Consider the following 22,564-nt stretch of genomic DNA (forward strand, 5'->3'; position numbering starts at 1 on the left):
AGTGCATTAAGAGAGATTTATGTTTTCTATAAAGCTTCATTTTACAATATAAAAGGCTTTTATGTAGGTTTTGAAATGGGAACTTAGGTAAGGTTTTAAAAATTAACATTTTAGATTGTTATACCAAACACTATATTATACAAACTACATTTAACAGGAAAAAGACATTCTAATATTATTTATTAAATATTATTAGGAAAAATGTTTTCTCTTCTCAGCTAAATAGGAATTATAGCAGCAAGAATTAAAGTTATACAAACTCATATCTCTCTCATTAATATCCCCCTCCTCTTCCCTCTTCTTTCCTTCCTTTATACCCCTCAATGGTCGGTTTGAACCTGGGGCTTCACATATGCTAGGCTGCGGTTCTACCACTGAGTTCTATCCCCAGCCTATAAATTACACAAAATTTCTAAAGTAATAATCTAGCCTTCATTGGAGTATGAGTAGAGGTAGCCTTTATTTTTTTCCTGACTTCTTTAAAAACTTCTTTACATACCATAAATAGTTACTTCCTCCTTCCTGGGAGTTAGTTCTGCTAAGTGGACCATTCTCACTTTTCTTCTCAAATGGCGGCTTGCCTTAGCTGCCCCAATCCCCACTGTTAACTGATTAAGACAGTGCAGTATGCCCTTCTATTTTACTTTTAGTTCTGACAGACTGCTGGGATTTCTGTTGTGCCCTTCTAGAGAAATAAATTATAAACTTCCTATAATACAGTACACAAATATATCACAGAATTATTTCTATCAGGTTTCAGGTAGTATTCATAGAGTAAAGAAAATACTTGGCATGAAACACATTGTTTTCTCTACAGATTTTTAACCAGCTACATAAGCATACTCTCATGGGTAAAAGAGGTTGAGATAAAAATAAAGACAAACTTTACCCCTTCATCCTGTGAAAGGGGATTGTTGATCATCAAATCTTGCTGCCCAACAACCTTCCTGGGGTTTGTGATATGCTGGTAAAGAAATAAAACACACACATACACACAAATAAGATTAGAGGCTACTTATCTGTGTACAGAAGAAAACAATTCATTAATTACATTTACTGATTACTTACTATTTCTTTAATGTTGCTATACCATGATCTTAATTCTTTAATTCTACTTATCCACTGACTTTTATCTTGAGGAAGAACACAAAGAAATAGCTGTCAAGAAAAAAAAATTTTTTTTCTTGTAAAAACTGTTAAGTAGTACAATGTGAAAGTAGGCCACGAGAATCACCAAAAGAATTGAGATGTATCATTAATGAAATTTCACAGGTATGTAATCATTTCAATTTTAATTCCTAGTAATTTTGTATTTGAAAATATTTAAGAAACATATAATAAGAAAATTCAACACTAAGCAACCAAAGGCCAAGGCTAACATCTCAAAAACTACAAACCACAGAACAAAATCAGAAATCTTTCAGATTGAAATACAGTAAAATTTCCATTTTGCATTCTGATCTTACTGGAAGTGACAGAGTTATTAAAAAGCAACAAATATGATACATAATTTCTAGATTTAAGGGTTTTTCTTAAAATAAAGTTAAAGGATAGAGAAAAACAGTTTGAGTACTGAGGACACATATAAAATAGTCATTCCTTTTATAGCACAAATGTAATTTACAACTAGCAATCAGCTAAGAAAATAACCATTCTTAAAAAGACAAATTTGATTTAATTTAGCTTAATACAACATTAAAATAAATTTGGATTCAGGTTTATTTTTAGCAAATGAAGGATACTAAAAGTTAAACAACAGGGAATGGGGGTGCGGCACAAATATTTGTATACAAATACTCTAGCAGCAGGTCTCCTGTCTTTATCGCCTGCAACTAACAGAAGAAAAATGTATTTTAATTATCAATTCTAAATTATTAAATCTACAACTGTCAAATACATCATGCATTTCTTGCTGTCTTGACTTGCACAGTCTCCATATGCTCAATTTATTCAGATAACCCTTAAAATTTCTGATAGAAGTTATTTTAAAAATGAGACCAAACCTAAATTAATTCATTTTTGGAGATCAAAAAGAGACTATTTTTCAAAGCAGTTAAAAAGATAACTGTAGATTATTACTGCTAGCTTTGGCAAGCAATGACCCTTTCCCTCAGAAGGAAACTGACCTAATTTCCTGCCATTTTTCCTTCTTACTGTCCTTCATTTTGTGTTTCTAGCAAACAAAATAAAATAATCTTCCATTTTTATTTGTAAGAAAAAAGGGAGGATGATTACATGAAAACATTTGTCATAATAGGAACATGAAAGTAATTTACCACCACCACTTCTGCCTAGCTTCAAGAATTTCTCTAAAAGCTTTTAGATAATATAATGGTGTTGCTCTGAGATTTGTATCATCAAAACAAAAGACAAGACAATTATTTCAAATGATTTCTTTTATCATCATCAGTTATTTAAGAATAAGGCAATTCAACCTTATTAATAAACATCCTATGAAAGATTAAACATGAGTAGCAAAAAAACTGGGATCAGAGTCTCTTGGTAAATTCTATTATCTACCCCTTCTCCCTCCTCCACGGGTGATCTTCCAGAGCATCAGGTAATGTGGTGATGTATTGCAACCACAAACTGTAAATAAATATTTTTTTCTTACCTTCCAGCAAATGCTGCGGAACCTGCTGCTTCTCAGCTGTCCATTAATTCCTTTCTGCTTTATTGTTGCCAAGTAATTGTTGTTTACAAATAGTTCTTCCCATTCTTTCCTATTTGAAAGAAACCAAAGCATGGGAATCCTTTTGTAAAAATCTGCTTGGAGAACAGTATAATAGAAAATTAATTTTAAATAAATCTAAGAAATGCAACTTTTAAAATGTATATACATTTAGTTATTCTCTGTTTCTAAATGCATGGCTGTCTTTTTGGATACTCTTCTTCTGTAGATTTAATGAATATGTAGATAGCTATAATTATGCCAGCTACTGAAATTCATAATGTCTATAGAGGCTATTCTGTTTCCTCTAAAATGTTGGTATTGCAATTCAGTGAAAAACAACAACAAAAATGATAAATACTAAAAATATATAACTGATATGGACATTTACAAAGATAAAGCTGCTCCAAAAATATATATTAAAAAAAAGTATGCTGTTGACTATGTTGGCTAGAAATATGTTTGAATAAAAACCATTTCTTTTTAATGTTAGGCTGGGTATTTAAGTACAACAGAAGACTACTTTTAACTTTGGTGCTATTTATTAAAATTCTTTATATATAATCAGTTTTAATATTTTAAAGGTACAGGCAAATAGGATGAAAACATCAGAAAAATAAAAAGGCCTCAGTGTAAAAACTGCTAAAAGTAAGCCTGTGTACCTGGCAATACCTATGGCAGAGTAGATAAACAACCAAAATATGCCTCCTAGGCATGCAGACACCAGGGGTCTAACACCTGTGCCTCATTAATATACAAGTAAATCTGCCGTTCTGGGAAACAATTGGAAATTAATTGTCCCTAACCATTTATTCTGTTTGAATAAAAGACTTAGACCTACATGCCCAACATTTTGTACCAAACTAAACATTAAAAATCATTTGTCAAGAGTTGAGGCTACTGAGACCAACTTCATGAAATTACTGTGAAATTCCATTATGCCACAATAAAATTAACTTGTAATTTAAAATATATTATCAAAGCTGAAAACCAATACACAATTTCTTGAGAACCTTCCTAAAGAGAAAGCCATTAAAACCTTCAGTCATCTTTCTATATACATGTAGCTGTCACTGGCCAGATCCCTCTCATTTGGAGAAAGGACAATTTTTCATATTATGCTTACAGCTATGAATATAGCCAATTTGAAATCTAAAGTTCAAAAGCCTCACCACAAGTCAACGTAGACTTTTTCCCCAGAGTTCAAGACAATGGCAAATTCCCTACTTGCAGCCTATAGCACTGGTTCCCAGGCACAGGAATCTTCCTGCCCAAAAGGAGTTGTGTCTATGGATTTCCACTACTAGTTCAGAAAAATTTTATATTCTCATCACTCTATTAGTGAAAAAAAAAATTAATTTGCATTTGTGCTGTTAGTAACATTGATAATTCTTCCTTTCCTGTTCACTGCTGAGTTTAAGCAGTTTAAGACAGCAATTAAAGAGTATAGAACCAGGGGCTGGGGATTTAGCTCAGCGGTATAAGCACCTGCCTTGCAAGCAGGCAGGCAGTCGTGAGTTCGATCCCTGGAACCAATGAAAAAAGAAAAAGACCAAAAAAAAAGTATGAAACTGAAAGCTACAATCTTGAGATCAAGAAGCCAGTTTTATAGTCAGAAACAGCACTGGGTTTACTAGCTACTTCCTGCCTACATCAGCATGAAAAAGTGCCCTAGGTCTTTTATCTGTGAAGTGGAATGACAGTTCCTAGCTTCATTCTTAAAGAATAATAAGGATTAAAGAATAAATGAAGGTTATATAACATGTAACTTTTTAAAATTTAATTACTGTTAATTTACGGTCAATAATTATAAACCATTTTATTTTAGATACTTTATTACAAATTCAAAAGAGCAATTTTTTTATATATTATAGACATTTTTGTTAGGCATGTATTTTTGAAATCCAATTAGCTTGATTTTTTCAAAGCAGTGAAGGGTTTGGTTTTGTAAATACTTTAAATCTAACATTATTTTCTCATGTTACTCTTTCCATTGGTTTGGGTATTTTGTTTTGTTTTGACCATTCAAGAATGAAGAAATACTCACTTAAATCTTCTTTGTCTTAAATTTAAATCCATTTGTAATATCTATAATATTGAAAGTATTTTTTCTTCCAAACGATTTCACACATATATTTACCTTTTATTTGTCAAAGTTTTATCTTTTTTTAAGTAACAAGTAGTTAAGTACATTAGATGAGTACAACTTAAAAAATGAATGTTTAAATGTCTTGTAGTCTGTGAACACAAAATTTCAAATGTATTTTGAACCTAAAAAATCATTTGTGAGAAACGAGGCACTTAAATGGCCTGAAAATATCAATGATTCCAGTTGAGATAAAGAAGTATAAAGCAATGGCTCTTCTAGTCTTTCACAAAAGCAGCTCCTATTCATAGGTATTAAGGAATTGTGAAAGTAAAAGCACAGCTGGTGGCTAGGTTCACTGCCATTTTGTCAAGGGAAGCATGCTTGCTTTTAAGGTCAAGTTACACACCACTTATGTAATGAAGGATAATTATTTGTTAGCTTAAATAAGACCCTGTACCTTGATTACAGTGTTGGTACAGAGAAAGGAGACTGAGGCATATGAATTAGAAACATTATCTCTGAAATTCACAATCACTTAAATTTATTCATGGGTACTTAAAGTTCTAATTAAGGCATACTATCTCAAACTGATGAAAGCTCTACCAACAGAGGTACACAAATTCCAAAGATAATCTACTAATTGTCTTTGTCTTCAATGGAATTGCCTCATCATTAAATTGTGACACAGTAAATAAAACAAATATTAAGTGCCTATTATGTAGACAGCATTCATAAAGCTTTTAAAATTTTTTATTAATACGTCTGCAATACATGATCATTACATTCATCTTTGGGTGTAAATGTATGTAGCACACTTTAATTCTTTTTTATATCCCCTCTGTTCTTCTCCCTTTCCTTTCCCACTACTGGGCCCCCTTCTTTTTGCAATAGATCTACCTACCTATTTTCTATCATCTATCATTTATTTTGCTTTTTATTTATATTTACTCATTTATCATGTATGAATGTTTATGTGTTTGATTTATTTCACTTAAAATTCTGGTCTCGGGGCTGGGGATTTAGCTCAGCGGCATAAGCGCCTGCCTTGCAAGCAGGCAGTCGTGAGTTCGATCCCCGGTATCAATTAAAAAAAAAAAATTCTGGTCTCAAGGTGCATCCATGCTTTATCTTGAAGCTACAAATGCTTCAAGTTTATCCAACTTTATGGCACTACAGTACTCCACTGGGTATAAATAACACATTTTCTTCATGAATTCACCAGTTGATGGATACAGGGGTTGCTTCCAAGATTTTGGCTATTATGAGTTACACTGCTCTAAACATGGGTTGTCAAAGATCACCATAATGATGTCCTTAACTATTTCAGGAAGATACACAGAAAAGAAGTTGCTGGGTTGAGTGGAATTTCTAGTTTTTATTTTTTGAGGAAACACCAATTCAGATTTCTATAGTGACTCTACTAATTCACATTGCCACCGGCTGATATAGTGGTTCCTTATTCTCTGCAGCCCTGCCAACATTTGTCATTGATTTATGATTACAACTATTTTTATGGGAAAAATCTCAGTGTTGTTTTGATTTGCACTGTTTTAATAATCAAAGATGTTAAACATTGTTTTTCATGTATTTATTGGTCACTTGTACTTTCTGAGAAGTGTTCATTCATTTCATTGCCTGGTTCTTTTTGAGAGGTCTAATTATTTTGAGTTCTTTATGTAGTATATATATTATATACTCTGAGGAGTAACTGGCAACATTCTGTACTTGTTTCAATTTGATATGATAGCATTTATTGATTCTTGATATTGTTTCTTGTACAACTGGGGTTCTGTTCAGAAAGTTCTTTCTTCTATCTATGATTTCAAGTTTTACTTATTTGATCTTCCAGCAGATTGTTTAAATACTTACATTTTGATTCATTTTCATTACTTTAGTATGCAGTGCAACATACTGGTTCTGCATAATAACAGCTAGAATTCTAAGCACTATTTGTTAAAAAGGCTATCTTTCTTCCAGCGTTTGGATCCTATGTCAAAGATCAGATAGCTAGATATGCCTATGCTGTTTCAACATTTTCTATTCTGTTCAACTGACCCACCTTTCTACTATGATGACAAGACCATTATGGTTTTATCACTGTAGCTTTGTCAATAAGATTTGAAATTTGGTATTGTGATGTCCTTTGCTTTGTTCTTGTTGACTAGGAATGCTTTTACTATTCTGGATCTCTTATGATTTCATAGATTTTAGATTTCAGTTATCTGAGCACTGGATTGCATTTAATCTATATCAGTTTTGGAAGTTTGAGAATACTGGTTCTGCCTATTCAAGAACTATGAACATCTTTCCATTCTCTGATGCCTTCTTCAATTTCCTACTATAGTTTTCAGTTAGCAGTCTTTTACTCTCTTGATTAGATTCCTAATTATTTACTTGAAGCTACTACTATGAATGGAATTGTTTTTATAATTTTTCAGTGAGTTTGCTGTAGCTATTCAGACACTATTGATTTTTTGTGTGATTTTTGTATCCGGCTAGATTACTAAATTTGATTATTAATTCTAGGAGTCTTTCAGTGGAATTTTTAGTTTTCTATGTAGAGGATCATATCTTCTGCAAATAATGATAATTTGACTTCTTTTCCTATACATACCATCTTTTTTGTTTTTCCGTGTCTGATTGCTCTGGCTAATGTTTCCAGTGCTATATTGAACAGAAATGCTGACAGTGGACATCCTTGCCTGGTTCTGATTTTAAAGCGAAAACCATCAGCTGTTCATTTAATATGATGTTAACAAAAGTTTGCCATATATGGCTTTTATCAGATTGAGATAAAAGTTCTTTTATACTTATTTTTTTCAGCATTTTTACCAGGAGTAGCTGTTGGATTTTGTGATTTTTGTGGGCCGGGGTGGAAAAGTGTGTCAAATGGTGTGATTTTTTTTTTTTTTTTGTCCTTACTTCTATTTCTATGACATACTACATTTATTGATTTGTGTATGTTGAACCATCCTTCTACTCCTGGGATGAAGCCTACTTGGTCATGATGTATGATCTTGACAATGATTTGTTGCATTGTTTGCCAGTATCTTCTTGAAAATTTTTACATCCATGTTCATTAAAGAGAATGGCCTGCAGTTCTTTTTCAATTTTGCCTGGTTTTGTAATCAAGTTAATGCTAGCCTCTCTAGATGACTTTGGGAGTACTCTTTTCTTTATAATTTCATTAAGCAATTTTAGCAGTATTGGCATTAGATATTCCATGAAGGCCCTGTAGAATTACGGGTAAATATACTGCATCCTATAGAGGTTTTTATTCATTAATAGAGCTTTTTAAATACTGCTTTAATTTCACTGGCTACTACCAGAATGTTCTGAATTTTTTCATATTCTTGGTTCAGTTTTGGTAATCCATAGTTAGGATTCCATCCAGTTTTTCTGGATTCTCTAATTTACTGGAGCATAGGTTTTCAAAATATTTGTTGATAATTTTCTGGATTTTGGCAGTGACTATTGTGATTTTACCCATTAAATTTCTAATTGCAATAATCTGAGTATTTCCTTTTTTAAAAGAATGATGGGCTTAGGGATTTCTTCTGTCATTCTTTCTTTCTTTGGAAGAAGTGATTTTTGATGCATTTATTTTTTATTGGTGTTTCATTTTTAGTTACTTTTCCCATTGCAGAGACAAAATATCTGACACCCAAAGTGAAAGGTTTACTATAGCTTACAGTTTATTTATTTATTTTTGGTACCAGGGATCAAACTCACGACTGTGGGCTTGCAAGGTAGGTGCTTATGCTGCTGAGCTAAATCCCTGGCTCTTAGCTTACAGTTTATATAAAGGTTTAGTTCATAGATGGCTGGTTCCATGGCAAGGTGGCGTGGCAGAGGGGCACTGCAGGGAGGAAACAGGCCAGAAGGCAGCAAAACAATGATGTAATGAAGCAGCAGCAGCGGTGGCAGCACCACTACCACCACCACCACCACAGACTCCTCCCTTTTATCCCTTCCTGGCTACCTGTTCTTTGAATGGTACCACCCACATCCAGGATGGGTCTTCTCATTATTCATATGCGGAACTATGCCAAACTAATCAGCTGACAAATCACACATCCTTAATCTCAGGATCACACACCCTAAATCCAACCACTTCTAAAAAGCCCTTCCTTAAACTGCATGAAGCTTTGAGAGGCTCTCTAGATAAAAGCAATAATAATTCTCAACTTTATTAATTTCTGCTTTGATCTTTATTATTTCCTTCTTTGGATTCCTACTATCTTTGGCTTTGGATTGTTCTTTTTTTAAGATGTTGAAGTGTATTATTTGGTTATTTATTTGTGTTCACTCATGTTTTTCTGATGTTGACACTGAGAGCTATAAACTTCCCTCCTTAGGACTGCTTTCATTGGCTCCCATAAGTTCTGGTATATTGTACTGGCATTATCCTTTCATTCTGGGGATGTTCTAATTTGTTCCTTAATTTCTTCTCAATACTCAAAAGTATAAAATTTCTATGGGTTTCTTCCCATAATTCCTGTGGTTTCCAGTTTTACTGTTCCATGATTTGATATTATGCATAGGATAATTCTGATTTTTTAAAAGTTGTTTAAGCATGCTTTATTAGCTAGTAGATAGTCTATTTTGGAGAAATTGGTTGGGTAGAATAACAGAAACATTTTTCTAACTTGTAAAGTTAAAAGAGTGGGTGAATGTGTAAATGAATAATAATAATAATGCAATTATTATAAAGTAATACGGTAATACAGTGGGGGGGGAATGGTTTTATACTTAAAAATTAACTGTCAAGGTATCAAGTAACTATCATCACAGCTGCTTAAAAATTGAGCTCTGGCACCTGGATATAGTGGTCCATATCTGTAATCCCAACAGTCATGAGGCTGGGGAAGAAAGACTTCTGAAAGTTCAAGGTTATTTTAAACTTCTCAACAAGATTCTACCTTTTAAAAAACAACAACAACAAAAAAGAGCTCTGAGGGTAAAGAAACTCCAGTTTCTTGTTGAACAGTTTAGTGCTTCTAGTGAACTAGACTAAAATCAAAGTTGTTTTTTCTTTTTCCATCATAAATATGAATAGAAGATCTCTTCCTGAACTTGAAGGAACATGGGAAATGAACAGGAAATACTGAAAAATCAGTGAGAGAATATATACAGCCTGAAAGGAAAAAATCTGATGATGATAACAATAAATGTTAAAAGTCTACTTATGAAACTGTAGGTAAAACACTTCTAAGCTCAACAACAATCCTCTTAATGGTATTTTTAAATACTGGTTATGAACGAAGAAACTAAAGTCCAGAAAGAGTAAATTACTTTCAGGAGAAAAAAAGGAATGAAAATTAGGAAAAGCATCTTTCTCAAATAATATGGAAGACAAGTAATATTAAAGCAAAAGTGACCCAATGTAATAAGGTAGGATAGAAATATGTCCTTGATTTCTTCCTGATATTTTCAGTTTGTGAATATCAAATCTAAGGATACCCAGATAAGTTTCCAACAATTAGGCTAAGAAGATATGTTAACAACTGCTTCTACAAAGATTAAGAACAATCTACTACATTTAGTGTGTAAAAGACTAGGAACTGATCAGGAGAGTCAGTACTTCTAAAACTCGCATATAAAAGCTCTAGTGCCATCTTGTGGTAACTTCTCTATCTTGCAGGCACTGGGTCCCTGAAAACAACTGACATCTAAACAGAGAGGTGTAAAGAAAGGTAAATTTCATTTTTTATGCCAATGAGAGTAAGTTAAAACTGCACATAGTATGCTGAAAAGAATTTTGAGCCTACTGTCCTGCTCATCAGATGAGGATATTGTGATATTAAAAATGGTCATGAGTGTAGCAATCATACCTCAAAAACAAAATCAACTTCTGTAGCAGCACTTGATACCTCCTCTCTAGTAAGATATGCTAAGAAAGTTTAGCCTCCTGCAATGGTTTGTTTGTTTGACATGGAAATCAATTTGAATATGCAGTGATTAAGTATAGCTGATGATTATAAAGGTATCTTTTTCTAATTATATATTTTAATGTAGTATTTTCCAATTATATACCACATAAAACTGATTTAAAACACAAGTTAATACATCTAATTTTATTAGTACACACTTGCAGTACATTATAATTACATTCATCATGGGGATTTCGTACATGAATATAACACAAATGATTTCTTTTTTCAACTTTTTCCTTCCTTAACTCTAAATTTAATTGTGTTATAACCTAAACTTTGCATAAATATCTATATTCTACACTAATTTGGACCAGGACAATTTTGAATCATTGTTCCAAATGGTGATATACTACAGAAAATTATATTCCGTGTGTATACTTATGTGTGTATTGGGGGGAAGGTTGCTAGGGATTGAATGCAGGCCTTTGTAAACAGCTGTATCCCCAGACCCCCCTTTATTCTCTCATTTTTTTTAAGGCTCTTACTAGGTTTTCCAGGGAGGATTTGAACTTGAAATCCTGTTGCTTTAGCTTCCCAGAGTACTGAGATTATAGGCATGTTCCACAACTATGGTACCCTGCATATTTTACATGACTGTTTCTACCCCATTATTTCAGTGAACAATGTCTCTATGGCAGTATTTTAGGAAACCCGAACAACTACTATAAGGGAAAAGTGTTCAGAGATTACATATGATAGAGGATAGTACTGAAGATCTCTACCACTTTGTCAAGGAGAGATACTTCAGTTTCTATGATATTAAAATCTCTGAGTGGATAAGAGAAGGAATTGCCATCATGGGGAAGTGCAAATCATAAAAAGTGAAAAAAGAAAGGGTGAAGACATGCTTCTCAATTCTGGAAGGTAGAGTGAAAGGGCAATGTAGCAGAGGGAGCTATGAGAGAAAGCCATGTAGTTTAAAGGTCTGCCAGGCAACACTGTTCACCTTATTGTGATCAGAATTGGGAGGTTACAGAAAAAAGGCAGGGTAGGATGAAGCCTCCCTTTAAGGAGTTGGGTTACATGGGTAGAATATGTGACGCTGAGGAAACAATTAATAAAGCTGCACTTAATATAAAAATCTTGATACAATTTTATAATCTTAAAGTTCACTCTGATATTTGAAAAACTGCTATATAATTATGATCACATTCGTGTTATCAAATGCAAATAGAAAATTAATTTTAAATCTGTTTCTACTCTGTACAGAAATATATTAGTGAAATATTTCCATCAGTGAGAGGACTGTACTATATTTCCAATATTCTACATAGTATCATTTTAAAGGTATGATTTTGAAAATACTATTTAAATAAAACAAGGAACATTGAACATAAAATCAATGGAAATACGAGAATTGTAAATTAGGTATGTCAGCACCAGACTGTAAAGTATGAACCAGATATGGGTAAGCTACAACATTAGGACTGCAGGTGCCAAGATCAACCAGATAAACACTGATGTTATCTATAATTACCTCATTTTTAGCTTAAATCACAGGTAATGAGGGAACTCAAAGTCTCTAAAAGGCAATTAGTAACTGTACTGGCTTTTTTCCTTCCTGTAACAGAAATTTTTTGAAACTTACTTTAAAACCTTTTTCCCCTCTATAATGAAACATCACATCATATCACTTATAAATACATATAAAAACAGAATGTACAATTACTCACAATCTTTAAAAGGAATTCCTTTATATAGCTAGGTAAAATATGTTCTCCTATGCTAAAATTCCACTGAAACAAAGTGAAAGAATAGTTCAATGCTTGGAGATTTCCTAAAATTAATTTAAAATAGTGTTCTGATTCAGATTTAATATTGAGTCTCCATCTTAAATATATCCACATAAATAGCAAAAAAAAAAAAGACTTAAAAACAGTTGAGGACCATTAATGTGTAACATTCAATAATATATTATTTTCTTCAAAACAGTGTTTAGGAGCCTTTAAATTGAGGAGCACATTAAAATAAGTTAACTCAATCATATTTTAGGAAGGAAATGAGAAAAGTTCTATCACAAAAGGTTTTTAATTTAATAAAACTTTTTGTTGTAACAATAAACATATAATAAGTCACTATGTTACTTACTTAACATTAGAAATGAGGTGAGAAAAGGAACCTGTATCAGACAATCTCTGTGAAATTATCTGCAGTGAATAATTTTATATGCTTTTTTATATAATTAGTAAGGCATGAAATCCTCTTTGAGACTTATTGCTACAGACTTGCTTCATTATTTTTCCATGCTCACTCCACTTTTACTTTGGTATTTGTGATTACTAGCAGGGATTTGATCCTTAAATTTTAAAACATAATAAAAAATTTGTCACATAGTCTGTAATGTAAACAGGACACTAAAGTACTCTAAAGGAAATGTTTAAAAAAAGAGAACACATTATTCTCCAGGATTCTAGAAATAGGCATTTATGTAGTAAAATCTGATATCCTAATTAAAAGGTAAGCCTATCAATTGTTTGTTTTATACAAGTGGGCTGATTTATAAGGTGTTAAATACATGGAAATACATATATATTTGAAATAAATACTTTCTCTAGAAAGGATTAAAATGGATTAGATGTTAACTGAACCCATCATTCACTTCACAATCTCTAGACTGGCACTATCCAATGGAACTCACTGAAGTGACAGAAATGTTCTACATCTGACTGTCTGATATGTAACCATTAATCACATATAGCTGCCAAGCAGTAGATATATGGCTAATGCAGCTGAACAACCACAAATTTTATTAATATAAATCTAAAGTTAAATACCTTCATGTGGCTAATAGTTTCTGTATTGTACAGCCAACTCAAAATAAAGATATCATTCTTCTACACATTTTGTTTTAAAATAATCATAAAGGTACAAGAAGTTTCAAGATAAATATACAATTAATAGATATTCATAGTGTAATTGGAAAAAACCCCAAACTTTAAATATTAAATAATACATGTAGTTAAATAAATGAAAGTAATTTCATGAGATTATAAAACAGTCCATAATTATTAAATGCATATTGCTACTAAAATAACTGTAAAATATGAATATAATAATTTTTTTTCTCGCCATCTCATTACTTCTCCCTGTGTTTCTGCCACTACCACTTCCCCTCACTTTCCTCCTCCCAATTCACTCTTCTTCCATATACACATGTGAGTTGGGATAGCAAATCTTTATGGATGATAGGGTTACTTTTATTACTTTACCAAATGGCCAACACTAGAATAAATTAGACTAAGTTGCAGATTGTGAGCCTAATATTACAGCACAGAGCAACAGGCTGGCTAAATGAACTAAGAAAAGTTCATTAAAAATGTAAATAAATGGGCATATGATAAACTTTTTAAAGTCAATGATGAACTTTATTTGTAGTAATGTTAACTAGAAAAAAATTTCATATGGAGCTCTAAAAAGGTAAAAAAATTCCTACCCTGAAGGGTACAAGAAAATCTCACTCAGTTATAGGTTGTGTATGTCTTATCTGAAATGACTGGGATCAAAAAGATTCAGAGTTTGGATTGTGGAATATTTGTGTAGACTACGCAGTTGAGCTTCTCACTCTGAAAACCCCAAATCTGTAATACTACCGAAATCAAAACTATTTTGTATGATTAGGAATCAAAAGAGTTTCAGATTCTACAGCATTTTAAGTTTTAGATTTCCAGAAGAGGGTTTCTCAAACAGTATATTTATAAAGAAAAACCCCACAGTCCTGGGGGTGTAGCTCAACTGCATTCCCCTGGGTTGGATTCACTGCTGTGCCAGGGAGGGAGGAAGAAAATAACAGAGGGAAGGAAAAACTTGTATTCTCAAAATCATGCTTCAATGCAATAATCATAATTCAATGCAATGTATATGCATAATTTCATATACATGATTATCAACACAACATATTGAGAACACCCAAACATTCCTAAGACTTAAAAGTTGTTCTGTCAAAATGAGGCATACATGGAAAACGCAAGGCTAATTGCCCTATATGTTAAAAGTGCTTTGCTTTACAGTTCTCCATTCTATTTTTGGTGGCATTTTTTCATGCTTTTCTTTTCTCCCAGTATTGAACCCAAGGACACCACACTGAGCTATATCCCTGGTGTTTTTGAGACAAGAGTGTTGCTAAATTGTTAAATTTCCCAAGCTGGGCTCAAACTTACCAGTCTTCCTGATCTGGCTTCCTATAATGCTGGGACTACAGGCATGCACAGCACTACCCACCTCTTTCATGTGTATTTTTTCAGACTATCACCAATTCATTGAAAATTATACAGTCAGTCACCTCCCCTTATCTGAAATTGTGCTTTCTGTGTTTTTAGTTACCCAGTGCACTGGCAATCTAAAATATTAAATGTAAAAGTCCCAAATTAAACAATTCCCAAGTTTTAAATTGTGTGCCATTATGATTAGCATAATAAAATCTCACAACATCCTACCCCATGTTGTGCAATACACGTGGCATGACTCTGTTTAGCACATCTATGCTGACTATGTCATATGCTTCTTAGTCATTCAGTATCCTCTTGCTTAGCAGATTATGTGTCTTAGTATGCAATGCTTGTGTTCAAGTAATCCTTGTTTTACATAATAATGACTGCAAAATATTTCAGTATTCAGTAAGGTTGGCAATTTGAATATGCCGAGGAGAAACTATGAAGTTCTTCCTTTAAGTGGAAAGGTAAAATTTATCAGGTTAATAAGGAAAGAAAAAAATCATATGCTGAAGTTGATCTACAGGAAGCATAAATACTTCATCTGAGAAGGAAAATGAAATTCATGTTAGCTTTACTGCAGTGCCTCAAACTGCAAATGTTACTGCCACAGTGTACATGAAAAGTATTTATTTAAAATGGAAAAGGCATTTCAATATAGAGTTTGCTATTGATTTTTTTTTTTTAAGAGTTCACTACTCTCTGCAACTTCAGATATGAATTGGCGGTCTTACAAGTAGAAACGGAAAGGTAAGAGTACTAGTATACATTAGCTTTCAGATATCTCAAATTAGTTTCCCTCTGTCATTTGCTTGGTTTGTCTTTAAAAAAAGATAAAAAATTAAATTTTATACTTAACCTACTTCAATTTCATAAACTATGGTATTTTTCAATAGAGGAGGGAACTGAGAAAGACTAAGTGGAAGAAGATTTTTAAAAAGGTAGGACTCTCCTATAACTAAGTGCACTTTAATTAATAAAGTTTTGGGCCATTCTAATACTTAATTCTTATTTCTCAGTTTCTGATTCTATTCTAGTTCATTGAATCTACTGGAATTGGACCTCCAAGTAACTGATATGTTAACATATATCCAAAAGAAAGAAGGGTCCTTTTCCTTAATGTCCCTTAGCAGACACATGTAGTCAAGGTAGGGCTTTTGAAAAGTGCTTAGCCTATGGGGCAGCACAGTTGACTGGCTGTGTGGAGGCAGGGTCTGGTTTGTGGGTGTGGTCTGTACCCACCACATTTCCCTTCTAAGATTCTTCCTAGACTCTCTCTGCTTGCTGTATGCCCTAAAGTAAGCCATTTTTTTTCTGCCTGCGGCCTTGCATAATTTGGCTGACTACCCAAAGACTGAAACTTCTAAAATGTGAGCCTAATAACCTCTCCCCCTTTAAGCATGGGTACCAAGTATCAAGGCCCAGGGATAAGAAACTAAGTCAGGGAGACATTGCATCACTTGATCTAGCAGGAAAAAATCATAAGTATAGAGACCTAATATGAATTCCTATTTTTATCATGTAGGCTATAACACCAGTGGTAGTAGTATTTTTACTAGTAAATTAAAATGATTGCCCCAAAACAAAGTGGAAGACTAATCATTTCCTCATTATCTTCTTGCCCAAATTAAACTGTTTATAAAATGTGCTGGGTTAAGCATAAGTATCCTCAACCGTTATAATTTTATATTATTTAAAGTTCACCTAACTCAGCAATATCCAAATCTAGTCTTTATAAAAAGATCTACTGGTATTTTGTATTTACTATTGTGTTATCCACAGACTCAATACTTTAGATCTCCCCAAATCGATGCCACAAAACATTATATGAACAAAGATTACTTTAAATGAACCAGAGATGTTCCAATAAAGTTATTATATAAAAACCACTATAAAACAGCAATTAGCACTAAAAGAAAATTACCATTTTTCTATCAAGCCTCTTAACATATTATAGTTAGAAATCTAGGGATTAAGGGCAGGAAAATAAATTTTCTTTCCTTAGGTCCATCGGCAGCCAGGTGGCACCGAAGAAATATAGATGGAAAGTATGGCTTTATGTATGCCCATACCTCCTACTCTCTGCCAAATTCCTCATATGGAAAAATGGTCCCTGTTCCACCTACATAAGATACAAGGGAGAGAAACCAACTGAATGTAATCCTGTGCTAAGGTTGGGGGAGGGGCAGACAAAGGACAGTGGTGACCACAGAAACTGGGAACTTATTAGCGAGGACTAAACCAAATCTAAATAAGAAGTCTGTGTGTGTAAAGCTCTGTTGTTCAAGAGAACTATAGACCTAAAGGACATTTTTTAAAAAACTGGAATCACAGTTAGGAATGTTTAACTATCTGATTTGTTTCCAATGAGTCAAGAGACTTAGATATGTCATCTGAATTAGTTTCCCAATGTGAACCAAGTAGAGTGAAATACAGATTTTGAAACTCTTTTGAGAGTATGTTGACCAGACCAAATTATTTCTATATATCAGAACACTGCATCTGTAACCATGAAATTAAAATTTCATCCATGTGTTGTGATGATATTAGGACATATTTTCAATTTCAAATTTTCTCTCATTAGGAAGCTATTTTATTCCATAGCTGCTTTCTTAACTTTCTTTGTTAGACATGTAATAATCATTTTCAATTGCACAACTATCCAACAGTTTATAATTTTAATGCAAAGATTCACATTTTCATTTCTGCGAAACTTTTGACAACTGATTGAAACATCTCAAACATCTATGCTATGCTAAATTTCAAGTCAAAATAGCATTCGTGAGAATACAATCACATATGAAGGAAGATACACCTAAATATTTATGTGAAATAGGTCACATAAACTGTATATAGCAAATTTTGTTACAAAATAAGTAAAAATCAAATCTACTCATTCTGTTACTGCAAAAGAAATCACAAGAATGCACTACTAAAGGCCAGAAGAAGAAGACTTTTTGCTCATATTGTTCACCTCCCAGAAAATTCTTGTCTCCCAGGATGCCTAACTGCAAAACTTCTACTCTCCACCCCCACTACGTTAGTCAACACATTTGGCCTCAGGGTTCTTGATAAATGCCTCCATTATTACACCAGCAATCATCTATTCTATATAACTACACATTTGTCTCTCCTTTTAGATTATTTGTGTCCCAAGAACAGGGTCAGTATTTGATTTCTCTATAGGCCATTGGAGGTTTAGCATACTGACTGCTATTCTGCACTGAATGGACAGCTAAAATATTCAAAATGATTAACCAATATGCTAGCTTTCTTCAACACACAGACACACACACACACACACACACACACACACCAGAAAAGTAAACTGAATGTAGTCCTGTGCAAAGGTTGGGGAAGAGGTGGTCAAACAACAGCAGAGATCTTGAAGACTGTGAACTTCTTTTACTGAGGATGAATAAAATCTGAAAGTCTGTTTAGTTCTAATATAGTAGAATTTTGTGCTTTTAAGAACTAAAAGCACATTTAAAAAATTGAAATTAAGTGTGTGTATATACAAATGTTAAAAAAGCACTTATAAAAACTCTGGATTAAAAAAATAAAGAAAAAAACAAAAACAGAATTGCTAGCCACTGCCACTTTCCCTCAAAGGCAAAGAATTCTGATACAAATAATGAAGCAACTATTGAATATCAATTTCTATAAAATATTCTGTGAAATTTCTCTCTTAAACGTATGTTTGATTCAGCCAGGCATGGTGCACTCCTGTAATCCCAGCACTTGGTATATGTGCTACCGGAGCAAGCACAATTCCAGCACTTGCGAGGCTGAGGCAGGATTGTTGCCAATTCGAGACCAGCCTGTTGCCAATTCAAGACCACCCCGAACTGCACAGTGAGACCTTGCCTCAAAAAGACAAAAAAAAAAAAAGACCAAAAAACAAACAAACAAACAAAAAAACTTTGATTCCTAGAAATTTCCTATGAAATAAAAAATCAGAAACTGTTACTACTGCCTGGCAAGCCTGAGGTCATGAGTTTGATACCTGGTACCAAAAAAAAAACCAAACTATTATTAGTGCTAAGGTTTGTTTTTTTTACAAATATATTGTAACTTTTCAAAAAGAATTTACCAATTTAAGTGGTCTTTAACTGGTGAATTGTGAAATATACCATGTAGAAAAAAAGAAGTAACTAGGAAGCTCTAATCTCTATCAAGAAATTAGAAATTATGAATTCGGAGACAAGGATCTTTGTCTGTCTCCCCTACAGTGATAAAGTATTACTATAAAAGGGAAATGCTCCCTTTATTTTTTCAATGAAAGTTTTTAATATATTTAATAGGGACCGGGGATTTAGCCACTGAGCATAAATTTGATCCATGGTATCAAAAAAAAAAAAAAAAAAACCTGATCAGAAATTTAATAGTATTCTTCAGAGAAAAACATAAGTATGAAAATTTTTGTTAAAAAGTAAAATGTATGCTTTAAAATATTCAAATCCTTGGATTTTTCTTTAGTCACCTCACTATGCTAGTTGTAGGATTTATTAACAAAACACACACACAGTAGTATATTGCAATCTTCTTTATATTCAAGTAACTTCTGTTTTCTAATTCAACACCAGGGATCCTAAATTATTACAATCTGTAGTGGCAATGACATGTGATGGAACAACCATTGGTTTTTATTATTGTGGGTTTCTCTTGAAATCAACATTGCTTTTGAAAATTATCCAACTGTCAAAATCCAAAAGACAATACATTTTTCCTAATAGCACAGCTTAGAAAAATATACCATAGATGGAGCTATGTGAAATTATATTTTAAAATGAAGTAAACTCGATCATTTATGAGTATATATCTAGACTCTAGGAAATGAGTGAAATATAATATATAAATTTATTTTAAAACAACAGAAAATGATTTCATTCTATCCTATGCTATTTATACAATGTCAATTGATATGTGAAAATTACGTAGTATTTTGAGTTTCTAAGAGAATGCCAAATAACTGGTCTCAGCTTTTTTTTTTTTTTAACTAAACTAACTAGTAAGCCAAATTTGACATGAAATTGACAATATACACAACTTGTGACTTAAAGGTAAAATAAAGGCAAAAACAAAAATAGTTATTTCCTATAATGGAAATTATAACATTATACTTTAAAAGTCTCTTTTAAAAAGCATTACATTGATTTCTTGTGAACTTTTGTAGAAAGTTAAAATCGATTGATCAAAAACTCTCAGAAATAAAAGTAATAAACGGAAAGATTTGTTCACCTTCAATTTATTTCATAGGTCACTGTTATACCATCTAATAAGATAATTAAAAACATGCAAGCAGCTGGTACTACAGCTAAACAGATTAATGTAATAGTTGTAGTCATATGTGCTGGCAAGAGGTTTGCTTCTTTTGGCGAGAAGAAGGTCAGCTGCCCTTGGAAAGGGGAGGAGAGTAGTAGAGAAAGAATACTTCTTTTACCATGTATCCCTTTGCTACCACCATTAAGTTAAACTGGTCATCATGAAACTATTGCTCTTCTTCATAACCAGCAAGGTTCTCTAAGTTTAACAATTAAATTAAGAAAGAAAGTTCATCAGTGACAGAAAACATTAACACTGGTCTTTAAGAAGTACAAGATTTATTTCATAGAATCAATATTTTCTCTATCTTATAAGTTGGTAGACTTACAGTCAAATTTTAACCAAAATTTTGAAAACAAGATCTGCTGTACTATTCAGGCATCATAATAATCATATTTATGCCTTATGAGTTAAATACTGTTGTGCCCTATCTATCTAAATCAAAAGTAAGTCCAAAAGCAAATCCAAAGTAAAACTGTGGGGCTGGGGATTTAGCTCAATGGCATAAGTGCCTGCGTGGCAAGTGCAAGATTGTGAGTATAATCCCTGGTAAAAAATAAACAAACAAACAAAACAACAACAAAAAAGTAAACCCTTCAAGGCTATTAAAAAATATATGTGCATAAGCATTTAGGCACATAAAGCTACAGAGAAGGGTCAACTGACTTCAAACTTCAAAATTACTTGCTACAAGTTCTAGCTATCTTTCTCTGAATTTATTAGTAAAACATCCTTCCTTCAACTTTATTAGGTATACAAATGTGCTACACAAGGCAACGTGGAATACTTTACCAGACAGAATTGTAAGCCTCCAGTTAAGCTTGTTTTAAAGCTTTAATCTCCCTTTCTGCTAACAAATTGTTTTTTCTTCTATAAGACATTTTTCCCCTTCCTTTTGGGAGCTCTACATTAGAGCACTATAAGAAATTTCTACAATACCAAAGGATTAATTTTGATGACAATGATGATTACAATACTGGCTAGATCATAAAAATGAGCATTATTCGGCATTCATCATATGATTTTTATCTTATTAAACTAATCCTTATCAGACATATTTTATTATCTGCACTTCAAAGGTAGGGAAAAGGAACCTCAAACTTGGCCCAAGTCTTTCACATATTTGAAATCAGAATTTCAGCTGACATACTATACTTAGATAAACTTGAAAACAAACATCCAGAGAACTATCTGTTCTTTAATTTGACAATCTAATACCACAATAATGTAAATAGCAGAAAGACTGTAGATGAAATACCAATTCAAGACTGAACTCAAAAGCCAGTATATGCTACAAAAGTGCACACACATTTAATGGTAAACAATGAGGAAACAATGTTATCATTTCACATGGGATGAACATAGAATAATGACTTTGCATTTGGATTTTCAAAAGGCTTTATTTAACACATTTTACCTCAGTCTTTTAAAAAGTTGTGGAAAGGAAAAGGCTTAAAGATCACAGTGCCCATTGTATAGATGGGAAACTAAAGCCAGTAGTATTCATCCTGGACTCAAACAGCTATACCTTGGTAAGCCAGTACAAGATGTAAGATATGAATTGTTGAAGTATAAAGAAAGGTTGGATTTCTGAAACAGTTTAAAACAAAGGTTGAAATGCTACACAAAAGAATGTATGAAAGTCGGAGGGCTAGAAGATGTTCATTTTTCAGATAATTTATTTCTAATTAGTTTAACAGTGCCACAATTATAATAGAGAAATAATTTTCATTTTCAAAAGTAAATTTTACTGACAATCCTGTTGTCATTTTAATGATTCTACAATAATTCATAGTTTTTCTTCAGTTAACCTTAATATGAAAATATATCCTAGACCTCTGCGTCTATGAATCCTACATTTAACCTGTGTCAAATTCACAAGTAAGCTAATTATAAGAACTACCAGCTACTAAGTAGAAAAATATTCATTTTACACCTTAAATACTATAATACTATTAAATAGCAGCACTGGCCTGTCAACTATTAAAAGCTCACTTTTACATATCTTGCCTTTTATTTATAATAATAAATTAATATCCTAACATTCCAACAGTGACAAGCATTGGTTAAAAATATTTTGTTAACATTAGTATTTATTGTATAAAAATGCATTAAGAGTTCATTTTCAACCGGGTGTGGTGGCTCATGCCTGTAATCCCAGCACTCGAGAGGCTGAGGCAGGAGGATCATTGCGAGTTTGAGACCAGCCTGAGCTACAAAGTGAGCTCAAGGACAGCCTGAACTGCATAGCGAGAACCTGTCTCAAAAAAAAGACAAAAAAAAAAAAAAAAAAAAAAAAAAAGAGTTCATTTTCAAAATAGTTATTCAAAAATAC

At 32.7% G+C, this 22,564-nt stretch overlaps 1 protein-coding gene across 9 annotated transcripts in view; it reads right to left on the bottom strand.

Annotated features, from left to right (window-relative positions):
* The window catches only part of Tbc1d5 (TBC1 domain family member 5), a 615,865-nt gene that overhangs the window by 274,246 nt on the left and 319,055 nt on the right, over positions 1-22,564 (bottom strand). For 7 of the 9 annotated variants that reach the window (XM_063257823.1, XM_063257828.1, XM_063257822.1 and 4 more), the window contains 3 exons: positions 2,615-2,723; positions 1,069-1,158; positions 890-964 (listed from right to left, as the gene is read on the bottom strand). In XM_063257823.1, the coding sequence (XP_063113893.1) occupies positions 890-964; positions 1,069-1,158; positions 2,615-2,723 (274 nt within the window). The remainder of the gene's footprint in view (positions 1-889; positions 965-1,068; positions 1,159-2,614; positions 2,724-22,564) is intronic. The other 2 variants (XM_063257829.1, XM_063257831.1) reach the window with 1 other exon arrangement.

Source organism: Cavia porcellus, unplaced genomic scaffold, assembly GCF_034190915.1.
Source record: "Cavia porcellus strain 051 isolate PalLab524CR breed Dunkin Hartley unplaced genomic scaffold, mCavPor4.1 scaffold_10, whole genome shotgun sequence".
Classification (NCBI taxonomy): Eukaryota; Metazoa; Chordata; class Mammalia; order Rodentia; family Caviidae; genus Cavia; species Cavia porcellus.